Here is a 22,145-nt window from a genome sequence, read left to right on the forward strand (position 1 = left end):
TACTTTTACGTGTCCTTTTCCAACAATGCAGAGTTAAAGATTTTAAAAAAGTGAAATAGTGACAGGAGGAATAAACACACAGTGAATAACAAATAAGAATAACAAGTAAAAATAACATGCCTATATACAGGGAGTACCAGGACCGAGTCGATATGCAGGGGTACGAGGTAATTGAGTTCTTTTTTTAGTTATGTACATACACTACCGTTCTAAAGTTTAAAAAGCTTTTCTTTCAAAAACAAGGACATTTCTAAGTGACCCCAAACTTGTGAACGGTAGTGTATATTTGAGTATTTCCTAATAATGTGGCTGGAATCAACTATTTTCAAATAATTTCCTATAAATAGCCTTCTACTTGAAAGTATTTTTAAATGCTACTTTTAAATACTATTTTCAAATACCTGGGTTAAATGCATAGGTGTGTATTTTATTCAGTATATTTGAGTATTTTCAAATACTTTCCAAGTGTATTTCCAAATACATTCCGAATATTCAACTACTTGTCTTTTCAAATAAAAAATATATCAAAAAGACTTACTTCCAAATGTCTTTGAAAGTAATTGAAATACCTTCAATAGTATTTGAACCCAGGTCTGGTCCAGATGAATCCTAGTGTTTCCAGGCATAGTCCAGTACAGTCATTGATTAGAGAGCTTAACTCTGAGCCTGCAGTCTATCAGTGCTTAGGGACCGGTAATCAATTCTCTAATGCTGTGTGAGTCCCTATTCACTGCCCTGCTTATACACTACCTCACAGGAAAGACAAGTACGTGCACAAACACAAACAAACACACACAAACTGGGGCAGAACACAACCCAGATGGCGGTCATAAAGAAGGAATATAACCTCCAAATATTAACTCACCAAGTAGGCAACGATGGGCCACTGTCATAATTGTATTATAAAAATGACTGTTACTCTCCTGAGGGGCACTTTCCTGACTGCTGATGGTTCTTGATTACGCTAGGTACTCTGGTGGATCCTCTCTGGCCTGGCCCGTTAGTAGAGGATACAAGCTGATCTGATCAGCATTGCACCAGACCAGACGCACGGTCGGTTTGGTCAGGAACTCAGCGCTTTGCTCCCAGCCAAGCTCTCTGTTATCTCTGTTCTGTTGACAGGCCATTGTTTTTCTACGGGCGCTGGTGGACGTGAATTAAACTGAACGAATTAAGCTGATTGGGCCTCGGGCAGGAAGATAGAGGAGTAAATAAAGTACTGTGAGTGAGAGAGAGAGAGAGAGAGAGAGAAGCAGAAAGGAGCTCCATCTTGCATTTATTGTCTAAGTGTTTTATTAAATGCAGTTAGAGACAATACAATATTTCCTATGAGTGCCCTCTTCCTCTCTTTTATATAGAAGTCTATCTTAATATTATTCTTAATTTATTAAAACAGTTCGACAGTAAATGCAAGATTGAGTTGTTTTCCTGGGAGTGGCCTCTGTCTTAAATAAAACTTAATCTTACTATTGTTTAAATACTTGCTGTGTCAGAGGGCTAGAAATCAGATTCTGAAAGTTTAAAGTGTGCCTCAAGTGGACCACCTCTTGAAGCAAGTTAAACTCCACTACTTATAATTGTACATGTTTTATTATAAAAACATATATATATTATATAAAACATTTTTGTAACTTTGACCCCTTTTTCATGGTATCCAATTGGTATTTACAGTCTTGTCTCATCGCTGCAACTCCCGTAAGGACTTGGGAGAGGCGAAGGTCGAGAGCCACGCGTCCTCTGAAGCACAACCCAACCAAGCCGCACTGCTTCTTGACACAATGCCCGCCTAACCCGGAAGCCAGCCACACCAATGTCCCGGCACGCCACAGGAGTCGCTAGAGCGCGATGGGACAAGGACATCCCTGCCGGTCAAACCCTTCCCTCACCTGGACGACGCTGGGCCAGTTGTGTGCTGCCCCATTGGTCTCCCGGTCGTAGCCAGCTGCGACAGAGCCTGGACTCGAACCAGGATCTCTAGTGGCATAGCTAGCAACTGCGATGCAGTGCCTTAGACCACTATGCCACTCAAAGGCCCATGCTTTAGTTTTATTGTACTGACTGCAAGCTCTCTCTCTTTATCCATAAACTAATTGAAACCCTTGTCCCCCAGCAGAATCAAACTTGTTGGTACAACAAACAAACTGCTCTAAAATCACAACCAAAAGCACAATTGTTGTTATTGTAGTCGACTAATAGCCCCACAAAAGTCAAACACTTTATCACAATAATTGCCATTACTGACAATTTACTCAAAATGGCTGTTGTATCATGTGGGCAGGTCACCCTGTGTGGTGCCTTGCAAAATAGTTTTCTAACCTAAAGGATCCAGATGTAAAAAAATAAAAAATAAAAAAAGACTCACTTGAGTGTCTGTGTGTCAGCTGCCTCCAGGCCTATGCGGTTGCCCTGCTGGAACTCGTGTGACTTGGAGCGGTGCAGCGCCGTGAAGCCCGGCAGCAGGTGGATGAGCTTTCGGCTGGGGGGTGGGGGCGTCCCGGGGGCCTTCACCTTGTTTCTGCGCCTCATGGGGGGCGTGCCCGGGGGGGTCATGGTGTTCACCACCAGTGGAGTCCGGGGAGGGGTGTGGGCAAAGTGCCTCTGACGGGGCGAGGGTGGCAGGGATCGATGACCCATGTCCATGGGGGGGAAGGCCCCCAGTCCCAGGTGGCTGTCCACGGTGAGGCGGTCTGGCTGGACATAGGGGCCATACGGATAGGGTAGCAATGACTGGGGGCTGTGGCACTGGCTGTGGTGCTGCTGGTTGTACTTTGCCTGGACCATGGGGCTTTGGGAGAGCTGGAAGCGGACCCACTGGCTGGGTTCTGGAGAGGGGAAGGGAGTGTTCTCCTTGCCAGACTCGGAGGTGGGCCACTGGATGGACCAGTCCTGCTTGGCATGGCTGCCTGCTGTGGAGGAGGAACATGTTACAGATAACATTTAACCACAAACAATTACCTGATACCTTGACTCTGCTTAATTATTTACATTTATACATGTCATTTAAGGATAATTAAAAACTCAAATTTGATTAGAAAGAAATGGCGTGATGATAGAGCAAAAAAGCGAGAGAGCATGGATCTAACATAAATAGCAGATGTACTGTAGCATGGGCTCAGATAGGAGAGGAGTAGAGGAGAGTGATGCTTGATTAACCACAGCCACCTTGATCCCTAAACATTAGATGAGAAGCTGGAGATGAGGTTCATGTTGAATAAGTGAGACAGAGGAGTTTGGTTTGGGAGAGCAGAGAAGAGAGAAATTATATTTTCAGCTTAAATGGAAATATTCACCTCCGTTATTGGGCAATGAGTCATCCTCGAGTTGTTCTTGAAAGAAAAGAGAAGGAAACAAACGTTTAATTGATTCGATAAAAAGATGGCGAAAATATTGTTTGTTTCCTCTCTCTTTCTGTCCATCAGAGACCCAGCCATTGTACTAATCACAGTCTCTAAAACTCAACTCTGATGTGAACGCAGTATCCATCCGAATTAGCTCAACAACACTAATGGCTATGCATTCTCCCGAAGGTATTGAAGGAAAAAAAGTATTCCTTCTGAGTATTTCTTCCCTGTGATGTTTTAAGACAAGCCCACCAGAGACTTCTGGAGGAACAAGGAGAGGGATAGAGAGATGTGGAGTAGAGGGAGACACATTGGGAGAGGAGAGAGAGAGGGAGAGGGCTGAAGTAACAAGAGTGAGCGACTAAGCGTCTTCTTAGGGCCTCTCGTCTTAGGTCAGGGATCAAAGTTTATCCTTAGCACGAATGTACATGTTCCCTCTGCGTCTGACTGAGACACTCCTCAGGACAGTACAGTATACACACACAGACACCACGCACAACACTCCAACCACGCACAGCGAGAGACAAACAGTGCCCCCGGCATAGTAGAGTACAGTATATACTGCGTGTACAAAACATTAGGAACACCTGCTCTTTCCATGACAAAGACTGACCAGCTGAAAGCTATGATCCCTTATTGATGTCACCTGTTAAATCCACTTCAATCAGTGTAGATGAATGGGAGGAGACAGAAGGATTTGAGACAATTGACACATGGATTGTGTATGTGTGCCATTCAGAGGGTGAATGGGAAAGACAAAAGATTTTAAAGCCTTTGAACGGGGTATGGTAGGTAGTAGGTGCCAGGTGCACCGGTTTGAGTGTGTCAAGAAATGTTTTTTCACACTCCACAGTTTCCTGTGTGTATCAAGAATGGTCCTCCACCCAAAGGACATCCTGTCAACTTGACACAATTGTGGGAAGTCAACATGGACCAGCAACTGTGCGGAGTCAACATGGACCAGCATCCCTGTGGAATGCTTTCGACACCTTGTAGATTCCATGCCCTGACAAATTGAGGCTGTTCTGAGGGCAATAGGGGGTGCAAAACAATATTAGGAAGGTGTTCCTCATGTTTGTACACTCAGTGTACATAGACTATAGGAGTCCTAAGGGATGTTTCCACTCATAGGCACAGACTGGGACTGGGAGACGGGTTGGTTGTTAAAAGACATCCCTCACGACTAGCGGTCCAGTCTGTATTTTAGAGGGGTATTTTACAGCCAGGCCAGAGTTCAAACTGCACAGGACATTAGAATTAGTCATTGCAGTTCTATGGTGGACGTAATGATCTGTTGTTCAGATAAACAACACTATGGAAAGTTTTACGATCTGATCATATAGGCTACTGTCTGCTTGCATGGATCTCCTACACACAATCACTATCAGTGCTGCACTCAGTCTCAACATACAATAATACAACTTTGCACATAGTTACTCATGGTGTTGCATATGAATCAACTTCATGCATAAGCAAGGCCACATGAGTTAACCCCTGAGATGAGAGAGACTTCTAATGATCGAGGAGAACTGTATACGGGGTTAAACAGTATACAGGGGTATTGGGGTGGTATTGGGAGACGGCCTGTTTAATGGAGTACCTCTGTGCTCTACTCTCTCCTGGAGAGGCACCAGCCTCCTTCCTGCACTTCAAACACACGCAAGGACACACTGTGGGGACTCTGAAAGTGTGCTGCACAGTGCACCAAACTCCTCAGACAAGACCGGGATGCAACGGGAAAAGAACCAGACGGAGCGCTCCTCAACTGCTCAGAAAGGAATAGAAGGGGAGGATGACCCACCCTCAAGCATCCTTCATCAGCAAAAACATATGGCAATCAAGCCACTGGATATTAAAACGTTTGGCATCTCCTCACTTGAAATGTTTCGAAATCATCAAAGAGCCTTCTTCACCCTTGAATGCCAGTAAACTGACACTAGGTCTGTAAATATAGATGATGACGAAACACACACACACACACACACACGCACACACACACACACACACACACACACAAAGCCCGCAATACTGAGGAGGATTTTAGTCAAATTACCAAAGGCTTCAGATCAAATCACAGCCCAGCCATGAATTAAACACAAGACCTGCATAATCCAATATTGTTTGCAGACATCCATGTAACTGATGAATAGTGTGAATAGTCCACGTCTTAGAGTATCCATTTCCTTGGAGTCTTTTCATTCTGTTGTCAGGGCTAGAACCCTGTGAAGTGACAGTTCTGGGAAGGCCTATACAGTAGAGAGAGAATGGAGTGTAATCAGATACATAAAAACATTGCCTCATTAATGACTTAAAGAGGCAATCTGCAGATGCTACATCCATTTTTGAATGTATCCATTAATGATATGTACCCACTGATTCTTGAAGAGTATCATTTATTAATGCCACACGAGCTTTGTTTAACTGTCGTACCCCATCAGAACCCAAAATATAAGCTTGTTTTACTCCCATGTTTGTAAACAAAGTAAATGTAAACAAACACTTTATAGCCTCAAAACATGGTCCTTGCATCCATAGCGCTGTCTATGAATTTGAGAGTGGTTACATTTCTCCAGCCCCATCCCTCAGCTTTTTACCGAAACAGGGGCGGGGAGGCGCTTTGTTATTGTTTCAACTGCTTATTTTTCCTTTAATTTTCCTAACCATACTAGTATTTTCCTTGCTCGGCTACCCATCCACTTCGCTCTGGCCAAACGCCAAGCCCACTAACGCTTCTTCTCCACGATGAGTCTGGAATTTATCTCCTCGTCGTGTGTATGTGAACACATTCAAAAAACTATTCTGATTCATCCCAGAAACCAATGAGTTGGGCCAGAGCCTGAACACAAGTGTGTAAAGCCTGAGATCGAGACTGGAGGAGATAAGAATCCTATTGGGCAATGAATGAAGGAACATATAACACCCCACCCATCACACTGTCGACCAATCGCATTCATGTTGTCATGCTGCATCATTCAGTTGCTAAGCAAATCGTCACACAATCCCTTCTCAAAGTCAGGCTATCAGTCGAGAAATCAGCCTATTTTCCTCTAAAGTAACTAATGTCACCATTCCAAAGCTATATTATATTACAACAAGTTAATTATCTCACATCTCAGAAAAGATGTGTAATGTACTTGTTCACGAAATTCATGCTAATGTTGGGTTTTTGAGTTTACGCCCAATTGAGTCCCATTCACTCCTTGAAGGAGTGCTCTCCTTATCCCAGAATCGCCCAGCATGCACCACACGGCCTATTAATGACGCATGGGCAACTTACAAAATGGCTGTTAATATGATTCCAATGGAGTAACCCATCTCCTCCAAAGTATCTCTGGTAACGTGCCATTTTCGGGAAATTAGTCAATGGCTTTGATCCTCTGATTGGTAAGAGATGAGTCTCAGACAATCTATGCAGTGATAGATAGAACAGTGGCATAAAATTCAATATAAGTCTTAGCAAATGGTTTATCAAAATTGTAACAGAACTTGACTGCAGTTAGTTCATGTGATCTCACTTGTAATAACAACAACAAAATATATATACGTATATTGTTCATTCTCTTCTTTATCCCATTTAATCCTTCTCTATGGGGCTCCCTATTGCCCAACCAGACTCCCCCATAGCTTACAATCACGTTATGTTGCACCCTATGAGCCTATAGCTCACAAATGTTCCAAAGCCCATTCATTCTAGTACTTTGGTTCCATCTGTCTGTAGAGTGGCATGTGCAGCCAGTTTTCTCTGTGTTGTCACTTTGCAGTAGCAGAGGCCCTATACAGTACAGTAGCCTGAATTATCTCCATAGTGCTTCACAACACTTTAGCCCAACAATACACCAGTCAGAGGAGACGTACTGTATGAGTAATTATCCAAGATAATGATTTTTGGTAAATGGCCAACACATTATACATCCCCATTGTCAATAGGAGATCTTTACATGGGGAGAGTGGTGGGAGAAAAGGTGGTTAACAGCATACAAATTGGACTAATTAGGACCAGGCTTTGGCTGTTGTGTGGTAAATGGCAGAGAAAGGCCACTGGGATTCTATCTGGTCCATTAAACTGCCATAATAAGGCTGCATGGCAAATGACACCCTATTCCCTACATAGGGCCCATAGGGCTCTGGTCAAAAGTAGTGAATAGGGTGGCATTTGGGATAAACGCTTTGTGAAAGGATGCCATATGCTCCTCGGGAAGAATCCCTGGAAGGATTGTTTTTTAATTTGTCTTTTGAATGGGATGACTGTGGACGACGGTGGTTCTTACAGCATCATCAGTAGCTAGACAGCACTTTATGTTGGCTAACTAATCTATCATTGTCCAGATGATAGGTAACCTAAAAGTTGTTGCTCCACCTTCTGGCATCTGTGAACATCCCCTAATTTCTCTCTCTTATTCTCGCTCTTCATTCTCCTCTCATAACTGGAAGAAACTTGCTCTCCTCTCCCCTTATTCTCTTCTCCTCTACCATACTCCTTCCCTCTCCTCCTCTCCCCTTCTCTTCTGCCATACTCCTCTCATCCCTTCTACCATACATCTTTCCTCTCCTCTTCTACCATACTCCTTCCCTCTCCTCCTCTCCTCTTCTACCATACTCCTTCCCTCTCCTCCTCTCCTCTTCTACCATACTCCTTCCCTCCTCTTCTACCATACTCCTTCCCTCTCCTCCTCTCCTCTTCTACCATACTCCTTCCCTCTCCTCCTCTCCTCTTCTACCATACTCCTTCCCTCTCCTCCTCTCCTCTTCTACCATAATGCTTCCCTCTCCTCCTCTCCTCTTCTACCATAATGCTTCCCTCTCCTCCTCTCCTCTTCTACCATACTCCTTCCCTCTCCTTCTCTCCTCTTCTACCATAATGCTTCCCTCTCCTCTTATCCACTTTTCTTCGCTGCTCCTTCCTTTCCCTTCCCCATTCACTCCTCCTCTCTTCCTCTCCTGTACTGTCATCTCCTCTCCTTGTCTCTTCTCCCATACGCCTCTGCTCTCCTCTCCTCTCTCCTTTTTTTCTATACTCAAAGATGGCATTTGAAGCCAATTAATGGTGAATGTAATTGAACCGGTCTTAAGGCATGGCAAGCGTGGGGACAGTCCGTTTAATGATGAAAAGATGAGTGAGGACAGATACTGAATCTGAGACTAACTTCAGGGCACGAATTGTCTCTCTCATGTAAACTTAGCTCTCAGCGTTAGGGCTAGATCAATACTATTAGTAAGGACAAGGCAGGATGTCTGGTTTACAGTGTGTGTGTGTGTGTGCGTGCGTGCGTGCGTGCGTGCGTGCGTGCGTGCGTGCGTGGGTGCCTGAAGAGGGGCATGCTGGGTCATAGAATGTGTGGATATTGCAGCAACACAGAGGACCAACTGACGAGCCCCTAGCTGGAATAATATGAGTCATTACTAAAGCAACTTGTGCGCTGATATACAAACCAAGAGCTTTGTTGAAAGCAACAATCACCTTGCATTTGTTTTTAACGTAATAAACTATTCTAAGTGTTCTTAATAGCTGACATTCTCATTTACTCTAAGTGTATTACTTAGCTCACTTTTTACTATGCATTTATGCGTTACGTTTCTCTATTTGAACCTTTAAAACCTTTTTATGTATGCAACTGTGACAGACATCACTGTACTTCCTTAACCATACATCTTCCCCATTAACAAGCTCACACAGAGACTGAAACGCGGGACCTCTGTCTCGCAAACAAACCCCACTGGGCACAAAATGGTGGAATTAACGTTGCTTCAATGTAATTTGTCAATGTATTGTGACGTGGAATCTACGTGGAAAATACGTCGGATTTTTAAAAAGTCATCAACGTAAACTGCTGTTTTTCGAGGGTGAAATTTCAACCACAGGATTATGTCATCATGGTAATCAAATGTTATATATATGTTGAATTTGTACCTTTAAAACAATGTCAGATTTTTTTATACACACTATCAGAAGAAGACAAGGCAGTCTGGGCAGCATCTCCTACTGGAGGATTGATCTATCAACTGCTACCCTTTAGACTCCCATCCAAGGTTTTAACCAAGCCCAGCCCTACTTAGCTTTGATATTTATTACTAACTATTAGCAATGAGCATGATTGTTGAGAAATCTCCCCTTAAAAACTAAATAGATTCACTTTTGCTATCGAAGTCAAGGGAGCAAGTAAAATGTTACCATACTTCATCACACATCAATTATGATATTTAGGCCTACAGTTGAAGTCGGAAGTTTACATACACCTTAGCCAAATACATTTAAACTCAGTTTTTCACAATTCCTGACATTTAATCCTAGTAAAAATGTCCTGTCTTAGGTCAGTTAGGATCACCACTTTATTGTATGTGAAATGTCAGAATAATAGTAGAGAGAATGATGTATTTCAGCTTTTATTTCTTTCATCACATTCCCAGTGGGTCAGAAGTTTACATACACTCAATTAGTATTTAAATTGTTTAACTTGGGTCAAACGTTTCGAGTAGCCTTCCACAAGCTTCCCACAATAAATTGGGTGAATTTTGTCCCATTCCTCCTGACAGAGCTGGTGTAACTGAGTCAGGTTTGTAGGCCTCCTTGCTTTTTCAGTTCTGCACACACATTTTCTATAGGATTGAGATCAGGGCTTTGTGATGGCCACTCCAATACCTTGACTTTGTTGTCTTTAAGTCATTCTGCCACAACTTTGGAAGTATGCTTGGGGTCATTGTCCATTTGGAAGACCCATTTCTGATCAAGCTTTAACTTCCTGAATGATGTCTTGAGATGTTGCTTCAATATATCCACATCATTTTCCTGCCTCATGATGCCATCTATTTTGTAAAGTGCACCAGTCCCTCCTGCAGAAAAGCACCCCCACAACATGATGTTGCCACCCCTGTGCTTCACGGTTGGGATGGTGTTCTTCAGCTTGCAAGCCTACCCCTTTTTCCTCCAAACATAACAATGGTCATTATGGCCAAACAATTCTATTTTTGTTTCATCAGACCAGAGTACATTTCTCCAAAATTGTCCCCATGTGCAGTTGCAAACCGTAGTCTGGCTTTTTTATGGCGGTTTGGAGCAGTGGCTTTTTCCTTGCTGAGCAGCCTTTCAGGTTATGTCGATATAGGACTAGTTTTACTGTGGATATAGATACTTTTGTACCCGTTTCCTCCAGCATCTTCACAAGGTCCTTTGCTGTTGTTCTGGGATTGATTTGCACTTCTCGCACCAAAGTACATTCATCTCTAGGAGACAGAACGCGTCTCCTTCCTGAGCGGTATGATGGCTGCGTGGTCCCATGGTGTTTATACTTGCGTACTATTGTTTGTACAGATGAACGTGGTACCTTCAAGCGTTTGGAAATTGCTCCCAAGGATGAAACAGACTTGTGGAGGACTACAATTCTTTTTCTGAGATCTTGGCTGATTTCTTTTGATTTTCCCATGATGTCAAGCAAAGATGCACTGGGTTTGAAGGTAGGCCTTGAAATACATCCACAAGTACACCTTCAATTGACTCAAATGATGTCAATTAGCATATCAGAAGCTTCTAACGCCATGACATAATTTTCAGGAATTTTCCAAGCTGTTTAAAGGCACGGTCAACTTAGTGTATGTAAACTTCTGACCCACTGGAATGTGTGATACAGTGAATTATAAGTGAAATAATCTGTCTGTAAACAATTGTTGGAAAAATGACTTGTGTCATGCACAAAGTAGATGTCCTAACCGACTTGCCAAAACTATAGTTTGTTAGCAAGAAATTTGTGGAGTGGTTGAAAAACGAGTTTTAATGACTCCAACCTATGTGTATGTAAACTTCCGACTTCAACTGTATATAGCATTTGCAAAGTCATCAACTGCAATTGTTGGAATTAAACTAAGAATTAAACTAAAAATAGACAATACAATATGCATAGGGTTTTAACCTCTGGTTGATTTCAAATGTAATGATATTTAGGGATATTTAATTATATTTGGTTGTCAACGCAAACAAATATCAACATATGAAGAAGATGAAGAAAAGTTTATATGAAGTTCATTTGAAGTTTGATTTGATTTAGTCATATTCTATAACTTAGATTTTTGGTTGAGATGGAGACTTGAATCGAACCTATCAATTATTAATTTGTAGACAAACTGGAATTGAATCCAGACTAAGTCAGTGGCACAGATGGAACTATCCAAGCAGAAGATAAATGTAAATGTTGATATGTGGTTGCATTGTCAACCAAACACAACTCAATATTACCTTTGATTACAGTAGATAGCCTAAAGTTAAGGCTATCTTACAAACTAATGTAACATTCAACCTTAAAATGAATAACACATCCACGGCCACATTTTGATGTTACAGTAACTACATTTCTTCTTATCTAATCATATAAAGCGCAGGTCAGTAGAGATCGTCACAATTCCTGTAATAATCTGCACAGAATCTCTTATGGCATTGAACAATCAATCAAATTGATTTATAAATCCCTTCTTACTTCAGCTGATGTAACAAAGTGCTGTACAGAAACCCAGCCTAAAACCCCAAACAGCAAGCAATGCAGGTGTAGAAGCACAGTGGCTAGGAAAAACTCCCTAGAAAGGCCAGAACCTAGGAAGAAACCTAGAGAGGAACCAGGCTATGAGGGGTGGCCAGTCCTCTTCTGGTTGTGCCGGGTGGAGATTATAACAGAACACGGCCAAGATGTTCAAATGTTCATAGATGACCAGCAGGGTCAAATAATAATAATCACAGTGGTTGTCGAGGGTGCAACAGGTCAGCACCTCAGGAGTAAATGTCAGTTGGCTTTTCATAGCCGATCATTCAGAGTATCTCGAAGTATCTCTAATATCTAAACATTTTAACTTTGCTGTGCTTTTAAAATGGTTGAAAGAGCAGTAATAGATATTTTGGTGACAACTAAACCAAAAATCTGACATTGTTTTTCAAATGGAATTTGGTTTTGCTTTTAGACCAACACATTGGATATTCATCTAACTTTTAGCTGTCTTTTTCAGTGGGTGAATATAGGTTGTAATCTCATTGATCAACATCTCAACTAAATATGACCCAATTAGCCACATTGAAAGGATGTAGTGTGCCCAGTGGGGCGTTTACCATCCCTTTGCAAACATCTTAACCAGCTACGCCACCAAAAAGATAGCAATTCAGCTGTGCGGGTGGAGACAGTTCAAGCTGAAGAGTCCGAGTGAGGTTACAAATCCTGTACACCGCAAAGTCTTTATTAGTCACTGTCTTGTCAAAAAAACAGAAGTGCTGGCCAACAAAGTCTGCGATGGCCTTAAGAGTCATTACAAAATAATGTGACAATTATTACTTTTTCATGTGATTCGAGGCAAGAGAATATTCTGCGTACTCATGTTCTGCGTAGGAGTTACAAAGACAGGCTTCCATAGAGGACGATGACGAATCCTCCCAACGGACCCCGTTCCTCTCAGATAATTTAAAAATGTAATATTTAAAAGTGGTGGCTGAGCGTGATGGTGTAGTGGTGGTTATATTCTTTCCCTTCAGGTTTAAAGAAAGGGCTGAGGCTGGGAGATAGAATAGGCCTTTCTCTCCCCTTCGCTCTGAGTATGAGTGGCCCTTATAGCAGCAGCGCAGTGTGTGGTGTTGCTATTACATTCACACCTCTCTCCAGCCATTCGTTTGAAAAGAGCCCATTAGTGTGTGTGTGTGTGTGTGTGTGTGTGTATGTGTGTGTGTGTGTGTGTGTGTGTGTGTGTGTGTGTGTGTGTGTGCCCGTACAAGTGTGTCTGTGTGTGTCCAGCGCCTGTGCTGCCTTTGTGAACCAGGAGGACTGGAGAACAAGCACAGCAGTAGTAGCAGCATTTTCTAATGGAACTGTCTGTATAACACAGAGCTACAGTCTTAGTTATCCATGTTGTGCATTGCTATCTAATATATACCTGGGGTGAGTTGGGCTGGTTGCATCTATTTCATGTATACACCTAGCCTATGTGTGATAATCTTTCAGCTTGACGCACAAACACGCATGCACCCACACACAGAGAGCGAGAGAGAGAGAGAGACAGACAGACACACAGACACACAAAACATACACACAGAAGAAGGACAAACACAAGGACACACACACCCAGCTGGACCCGTATGGGCGTCCTACCGCCTGGCCGGCTCCTGTGGAGGAAGTCAGAACTCAGCCGCCAATCAGCTACCGGCTGCAATCTAATCATGCCTCAGGAACAGACACACAGACCAGGCCAGACCAGTGTGTGTGTGTGTGTGGTGTGTGTGTGGTGTGTGTGTGTGTGTGTGTGTGTGTGTGTGTGTGTGTGTGTGTGTGTGTGTTGTGTGTGTGTGTGTGTGTCCAGCCATCTCACTCCAGCCCAGAACCTATTCAAGGTTCCCCACAGGTTACAATGAACCTGCCTACTGCCTTGCGTAGGGTGCCATCTTTCGGATGGGATGTTAAACGGATGCCCTGACTCTCTGTGGTCGTTAAAAATCCCATGGCACCCTACGCAGGGCAGTAGGCAGTTCATTGTAACCTGTGGGTGTTGAATAGGCTCTGGAATGGGTGAGATAGTGGCTGGATACACATACACACACACACACACACACACACACACACACACACACACACACACACACACACACACACACACACACACACAAAAGTAGGGGTGTTAACCCCGGTGACCTGGCCCCATTCCATCATGGCCACCTAACCTTACCCTCAATCCTAATTGGCATATATCACTCCTTACCGCTCCACCATGCTAGCTGAGCGTTCTGGAACAAAAAATGTTTGCCGTGCAATACCCAAGTGGGTGCCACACATTAGTGGTGAATGAGGTATGTTTCCCCCTTACTACAGTATGTAAAGCACTTTGTGCACCTCAGTTGGTAAAAAGGTGCTATATAAATCCAATTCATTATTATTATTATTATTACTGGAGTTAGCTGTGTGTAGAATCAAAGGAGAGAAGGGAAGTGAGCCGATGATGAGCATTTGGGCCGACGGGGTGTTGTGTTATCTGACAACAGTTTGGTACGTGAACAGGTTTTCCTGAAGCAAGATCTGCAGTCTTTTTTTCATTTGGAGAAAAGAAAACAGACTGTGTATTATGGCTTTAATGAGGAGAACACTGCAGTGACAATGCAACTATTCTCAACTTGGCTTGACAACATGTCCTAAAGTATTCCCAGTGAAACATATGAGAGACACATCTGGTGGGCATTAATTCAAACATGTAGGTGTGTGTGCGTGTGTGTATGTGTGTGTAGGAGGAACACACACGCATAACATGACAGGTTATCAAACCTTGTTATCAAACCTAGTGATAGTGCTGGTTTCCTGATGGTCTAGTGCCCCCTTCTGTTCAGCCCGCAACACTACAACACTATGCTGCTCAGTTCAGAAAATAAACACGTGGTCTGTGCTGCCCTCTATTGGACAAAGTAGCATTGGACTAAATGCCCTGTGTGCTCAGAGTGTGCATCACAATAGTCTACAGCAGTGGTTCCCAACCTTTCTCAGTTACAGTACCACCAACAAAATGTTGCTCTGCCCTGAGTACCACTGAAGTACCCCTTCATGTGCATTTTACCAGTGGGCCTATGGTCTCATTAATCTTCTCAAGTACCCCTTGTGGATAGGCCAAGTACCCCCAGGGTCCTAGTAACCCTGGTTGGGAACCACTGATCTACAGCAGCCTCCTCTCCTCGTATCCACCCTTCATCTATGCTAATCTGAAAACACTGGACAGGTGAAAGCAAAATGTTTTACCTGTCTGATTATTTTACCACGGTGGAGATTAAGAAAAGGAGGCGAGGAGAGCCTTTTAACAATTGAGATACACCCATGGAGAGGAATGAGGAGACAAGACTACTATGAGAATATCACTCAGTCACAGATAAGGGGTTGACTAGCTCTAGTTGTTACAGTATATGAGGGCAGAGAGACTAATGCTTAATTAATACAATAATGGCAAGAGTTATTAATGACTCAATATCGATCATTTATCTCCAAGATATTTTCTAGATATTTCCCTTTCTGTTCCATTCTGGGCTTTTGCCAAATCAAGCCTTGTATTATTTGAACCTTGCAGGATTTTGCCCTAGTCCAGCACTAACACAACACAATAAACTAGCAGAATCAACAGATTCAATCCTACCATTCATTGTAAACTCCAGCCCTCATTGTGAACAAACACATAATATCCCCATATCAAACAATGACCCACTTCTAAATGTTTTATTTGACAGTTTCCACACTGAAGGCACATTTCTGAGACCGCATCCTACTGAATTTATAATGTGCTGCAAAATCTGGTCAACAGGGGGCGACATTCACCATATTATGAAAACTCCTCATGAACTGTACTATAGATAGCCTAGTACTACAATCCTGATCTCACGAGCTACATAAATATGTTTTGCGTGTAGCTTGTAGAGAAACATACGTAAGCTCGCGAGATCAGGATGGTAGTATGAGGCTACTGTATAGTACACTCACTGAAAGCTTGCCAAGAACTGGCTGTGGGCCTTGCTGAGGCAATAATAACCTGGAGAAGAGTCACGGTTACATTCCAGAGTGCCCTCCCTCTCTCTGTCCCTTCCTCAGCGATTGCATGTGTTAGGGCCCTACCTGACTTGTCCCCACTGTCTGCCTTTCTTCCCTCTCGCCTTTCCTCCCTCTCGCCTTTCCTCCCTCCCTCCCTCTCTCTCTCCCTCCCTTCGTGTGTGTCGGGTTCCTACCTGACTGGTGGGCCTTCCTGAGGCAGGACAGAGAGGCGTTGAGCCGGGCACACTCCTCGTCGTTGGCTCCGAACCTCTCCATGGCCTCACACACCTGCTCATCACTCATCTCCAGCAGCCCCACCAGAGTCACGTCGCCCGGATCCATCTCCTACAGAACACACACAAGTAACCTGGTCCCAGATCTGTTTGTGCTTTTGCCTACTCCGTTGTCATGGACAACTCCATAAGGAGCTGGCAAAAAAAGCAGAAACAGACTGGCACCCTGAGTAACACTCAAGTACTATGAGTCAAATTCCAGTTATTGCAGGCAATAGCGACTGCAGGTTTACATTTCTCCCACACAGGGAGTCAGCATACCTGGTTTCCCAGGTCTAAATCAGACACTAATTTAAAGGGGGGGGGGAAACGAAAACCAACAGACTACTAACACTCCTGGGCCCGTATTTACAAAGAGTATCAGAGAACGCTGATATAAGACCAGGTTTGCCTCTTACATGCTTATCATTACATGGACTTGGAAATCCTTTATCCTACATCAGCACTCCTACCATAAGACACTTGGTAAATACAGGCCCTGGTCTAGTCACACTGACACTGAGTGGCTCCATTCCTATTGTAACCGTGTTGCTTCCGTCCCTCTCCTTGCCCCAACAAATCTTTCTCCTTTGTCAAATAAAGTCTTGATTATTACATTGCTGAAATCCCAATTTGAATCTTTTGATCAAGTGGTTATAGCCTACTGTTATACCTGACATATTTGTGTCAAATTCCTGACATTACCATGTTGCACCCCATCATTTCTTTCAAATTATTTTAATGCGTCAGTTTGATTTTTCCCATATAGAAGTGTTCTGCACAGATATGTCGCATTTATGACAACACGTAACCTTGTTGGTGGCAGCCTACCTGAATGTATGGCCTATAGCAGTTATGCATTTAGATCCATTCAATCCTCATGAAGAGAAGCGAAAGCCATCTGAGCCTTATTCTAGTCCTATGTTTTATTCAATGTTAAGAAAAGTCTCCCATGAAAAAGGTAATGTTTCAGCCTCTGTCTTGCATAGAGCACTATCTAGCCATTTCACATCGGCTACACTACCAGGGTAACACCCTTGGCCCAGACCCATATAGTGTCTTTCATCCTATTGCCAGAGGGATTTCAATACTAAAAACATAACTATTTTCTTGTTTTCCCTTAATCTTACTTGCACAAATTGTGCAGACCATCGGCTATTTGTAAGAAGGTATTCCTTGCGATGATAGTGATACGTGGATGTAAATCAATGTACCTCAGTGACCTCCTTCCTCAGGTTGACGATGCGGAACCAGTGTCCCAGTCTGGGGAAGTCCTGTAGCTCAGTGCTGTCCTCCTGTGAGGCCACTCTCACCTTACAGGACAGCTGGCGACTGAAGTACTTCACCAGCTTTCCCTGCAGGGGGAGACAGAGGGACATGTGTGAGTTAGAGACGGAGGAGCACAACCAAAAGTTTCGGATAGCTATGGATGCATGGAATCCTAGTCCATTAGAGCAGTACTTTTCAAATCTCACTTTTGGGACCCCCAGATGTTTCACAAATATGTTGTAGTGCTGAACTAGTTTGATGATTAGTTGATGAGTTGAATCAGGTGTGCTATCTCTGGAATTGTTCAAATACATGTAACGGCTGGGACAGGTTTGAAGTAGGCTGCATTCAATAAAACATATTGTGAAGCTATACATTGTTTGTTTACAAAGACTTAATGACCTCCAAAACAATGGAATAATATACACTACATGACCAAATGTATGTGGACACCTGCTCGTCGAACATCTCATTCCAAGATCATGGGAATTTATATGGAGTTGGTTCCCCCTTTGCTGCTGTAACAGCCTCCACTCTTCTGGGAAGGCTTTCCACTAGATGTTGGAGCATTGATGCAGGGACTTGCTTCCATTTAGCCACAATAGCAGTAGTGAGGTCGGGCACTGATATTGGGCGAATAGGCCTGGCTCGCAGTCGGCGTTCCCATTCATCCCAAAGGTGTTCAATGGGGTTGAGGTCAGGGCTCTGTGCAGGCCAGTCATGTTCTTCCACACCAATCTCGACAAACCATTTCTATATGGACCTCATTTTCATGCTGAAACAGGAAAGGGCCTTCCCCAAACTGTTGCCACAAAGTTGGAAGCACAGAATCATCTAGAATGTTATTGTATGCTGTAGCGTTAAGATTTCCTAGCCTGAAACAACAGCCCCAGACCATTATTCCTCCTCCACCAAACTTTACAGTTGGCACTATGCATTCAGGCAGGTACCGTTCTCATGTCATCCACCAAACCCAGATTCATCCATCAGACTGCCAGGTGGTGAAGCGTAATTAATCACTCCAGAGAACGCGTTTACACGGCTCCAGAGTCCAACGGTGGCGAGCTTGGCCATGGAAACCCATTTCATGAAGCTCCCGACGATCAGCTCTTCTGCTTCCAGAGGCAGTTTGGAACTCGGTAGCGAGTGTTGCAACCGAGAACAGACAATTTTATGCGCTACTCGCTTCAGCACTCGGCGGTCCTGTTCTGTGAGCTTGTGTGCCTACCACTTCGCGGCTGAGCCGTTGTTGCTCCTAGACATTTCCACTTTACAATAATAGCCCTTACAGTTGACCGGGGCAGCTCTAGAAGGGCAGAAATTTGACGAACTGACTTGATGTAAAAGGTGGCATCCTATGACGGTGCCAAGTTGAAAGTCACTAAGCTCTTTTGTGAGGCCGTTCTACTGCCAATGTTTGTTTATGGAGATTGCATGGCTGTGTGCTCGATTTTATACACCTGTCAGCAACGGGTGTGGCTGAAATAGCCGAATACACTAATTTGAAGGGGTGGCCACATACTTTTCTATATACAGTGCATTCTGAAAGTATTCAGACCCCTTGACCTTTTCCACATTTTGAAAATTGATTAAATAGTTTATTTTCTCATTATTCTACACAAAATAACCCATAATTACAAAGCAAAAACAGGTTTTTAGATTTTTTGCAAATGTATTAAAAACAAAAAAATGCAATATTACATTTACATAAGTATTGTGTTATTGACTGTACATTTGTTTATGTGTAACTCTGTGTTGTTGGTTTTGTCGCACTGCTTTGTTTTATCTTGGCAGTTGTAAATGAGAACTTGTTCTCAACTGGCCAACCTGGTTAAATAAAGGTGAAATAAAAAATAAAATAAAAAGTATTCAGACCCTTTACTCAGTACTTTGTTGAAGCACATTTGGCAGCGATTACAGCCTCGAGTCTTCTTGGGTAAGACGCTACAAGTTTGGCACACCTGTATTTGGGGAGTTTCTGTCACGTTCACTGTCTTCAAACTCCCTGTCGTAGATGAGCCAAGGTGCAGCGCAGCGTGCATGTAATTCCACATTTCTTTTAATCGTAGTGAAACCTTCACAAAAAGAACAGGTAAACAGAAACAAACGTGACGCAACCGTGGCGCACACAAACACACACAGAAAATAAATAATTACCCACAACATTAGGTGGGAAAAGGCTGCCTAAGTATGGTTCCCAATCAGAGACAACGATAGACAGCTGCCTCTGATTGGGAACCACACGTGGCCCAAAACAAAGAAATAGAAAACATAGAATGCCCACCCAAATCACACCCTGACCTAACCAAATAGAGAAATAAAATGGCTCTCTAAGGTCAGGGCGTGACAGTACCACCCCCCACCCTTATACACATCTAGATGTGTATAAGAGACAGGTTTTATCTTGGCAGTTGTAAATGAGAACTTGTTCTCAACTGGCCAACCTGGTTAAATAAAGGTGAAATAAAAAATAAAATAAAAAGTATTCAGACCCTTTACTCAGTACTTTGTTGAAGCACATTTGGCAGCGATTACAGCCTCGAGTCTTCTTGGGTAAGACGCTACAAGTTTGGCACACCTGTATTTGGGGAGTTTCTGTCACGTTCACTGTCTTCAAACTCCCTGTCGTAGATGAGCCAAGGTGCAGCGCAGCGTGCATGTAATTCCACATTTCTTTTAATCGTAGTGAAACCTTCACAAAAAGAACAGGTAAACAGAAACAAACGTGACGCAACCGTGGCGCACACAAACACACACAGAAAATAAATAATTACCCACAACATTAGGTGGGAAAAAGGCAGCCTAAGTATGATTCCCAATCAGAGACAACGATAGACAGCTGCCTCTGATTGGGAACCACACTCGGCCAAAAACAAAGAAATAGAAAACATAGAATGCCCACCCAAATCACACCCTGACCTAACCAAATAGAGAAATAAAACGGCTCTCTAAGGTCAGGGCGTGACATGGCTCTTATACACATCTAGATGTGTATAAGAGACAGGTCTTCAAACTCCCTGTCATAGATGAGCCAAGGCGCAGCGTGCATGTAATTCCACATTTCTTTTAATCGTAGTGAAACCTTCACAAAAATAACAGGTTAACAGAAACAAACGTGACGCAACCGTGGCGCCACAAACACACACAGAAAATAAATAATTACCCAGAACATTAAGTGGGAAAAAGGCTGCCTAAGTATGATTCCCAATCAGAGACAACGATAGACACCTGCCTCTGATTGGGAACCACACTCGGCCAAAAACAAAGAAATAGAAAACATAGAATGCCCACCCAAATCACACCCTGACGAAACCAAATAGAGAAATAAAACAGCTCTCTAAGGTCAGGGCGTGACAGTTTCTCTCATTCTTCTCTGCAGATCCTCTCATGCTCTGTCAGCTATTTTCAGGTCTCTCCAGAGATGTTTAATCGCGTTCAAGAAAAACATCCCCACAGCATGATGCTGCCATCAACATGCTTCAGTGTAGGGATGGTGCCAAGTTTCCTCCGGATGTGACGCTTGGCATTCAGGCCAAAGTGTTCAATCTTGGTTTCATCAGACCACAGAATCTTGTTTTTCATGGTCTGAGAGTCCTTTAGGTGTCTTGTGGCAAACTCCAAGTGGGCTGTCATGTGCCTTTAACTGAGGAGTGGCTTCCGTCTGGCCACTCTACCATAAAGGCCTGATTGATGGTGTTCTGCAGAAATTATTGTCCCTCTGGAAGGCTCTCCCATCTCCACAGAGGAACTCTGGAGCTCTGTCAGAGTGACCATCGGGTTCTTGGTCACCTCCCTGACCAAGGGCATTCCCCCCGCTTTCTCAGTTTCTCAGCCAAACATCTTCCATTTAACAATGATGGAGGCCACTGTGTTCTTGAGGACCTTCAATGCTGCAGAAATGTTTTGGTACCCTTCACCAGATCTGTACCTCGACACAATCCTGTCTCGAAGCTCTACGGACATTTCCTTCGACCTCATAGCTTGGTTTTTGCTGTGACATGCACTGTCAACTGTGGGTCCTTATATAGACAGGTGTGTGCCTTTCCAAATCATGTCCAAAATAATTTAATTTACCACAGGTGGACTCCAATCAAGTTGTAGAAACATCTCAAGGATGATCAATGGAAACAGGGTGCACCTGAGCTTATTTTCGAGTCTCATAGCAAAGGGTCTGAATACTTATTTTAATAAGGTATTTCTGTTTATTATTTCTAATACATTTGCAAACATTTCTAAAAACCTGTTTTGGCTTTGTCATTACGGGGTATTGCGTGTAGATTGATGAGGATTTTTTTTTGTTTCATCAATTTTAGAATAAGGCTGTTAGGTAACAAAATGTGGGAAAAGGGAAGGGGTCTGAATAATTTCTGAATGCTCTGTATAGTGTAGTTTGGATTAACTACCAACTACCAAAACTGCACTCTCAAAAAGTGAGATCCATCTATGCAATACTCAGCCCATGTTCATTAAGCACACGTGTTAAAGGCCCAGTGCAGTAAAAATGCATTTTCCTGTGTTTGATATACACTGCTCAAAAAAATAAAGGGAACACTTAAACAACACAATGTAACTCCAAGTCAATCACACTTCTGTAAAATCAAACTGTCCACTTAGGAAGCAACACTGATTGACAATAAATTTCACATGCTGTTGTGCAAATGGAATAGACAACAGGTGGAAATTATAGGCAATTAGCAAGACACCCCCAATAAAGGAGTGGTTCTGCAGGTGGTGACCACAGACCACTTCTC

At 43.2% G+C, this 22,145-nt stretch overlaps 1 protein-coding gene across 1 annotated transcript in view; it reads right to left on the minus strand.

The window, feature by feature from the left end:
- Nucleotides 1-2,287: 2,287 nt before the first annotated feature.
- LOC111974377 (kinase suppressor of Ras 2-like) overlaps nt 2,288-22,145 on the minus strand; it is a 22,691-nt gene continuing 2,833 nt past the window's right edge. The window contains exons 2-5 of the mRNA XM_024002096.2: nt 17,340-17,480; nt 16,048-16,198; nt 3,291-3,326; nt 2,288-2,906 (exon numbers count right to left, since the gene is read on the minus strand). Coding sequence (XP_023857864.1) covers nt 2,359-2,906; nt 3,291-3,326; nt 16,048-16,198; nt 17,340-17,480 — 876 coding nt within the window. The 3' untranslated portion in view covers nt 2,288-2,358. The remainder of the gene's footprint in view (nt 2,907-3,290; nt 3,327-16,047; nt 16,199-17,339; nt 17,481-22,145) is intronic.

The sequence above is a fragment of the Salvelinus sp. IW2-2015 genome, linkage group LG15, assembly GCF_002910315.2.
Source record: "Salvelinus sp. IW2-2015 linkage group LG15, ASM291031v2, whole genome shotgun sequence".
Lineage (NCBI taxonomy): Eukaryota > Metazoa > Chordata > Actinopteri > Salmoniformes > Salmonidae > Salvelinus > Salvelinus sp. IW2-2015.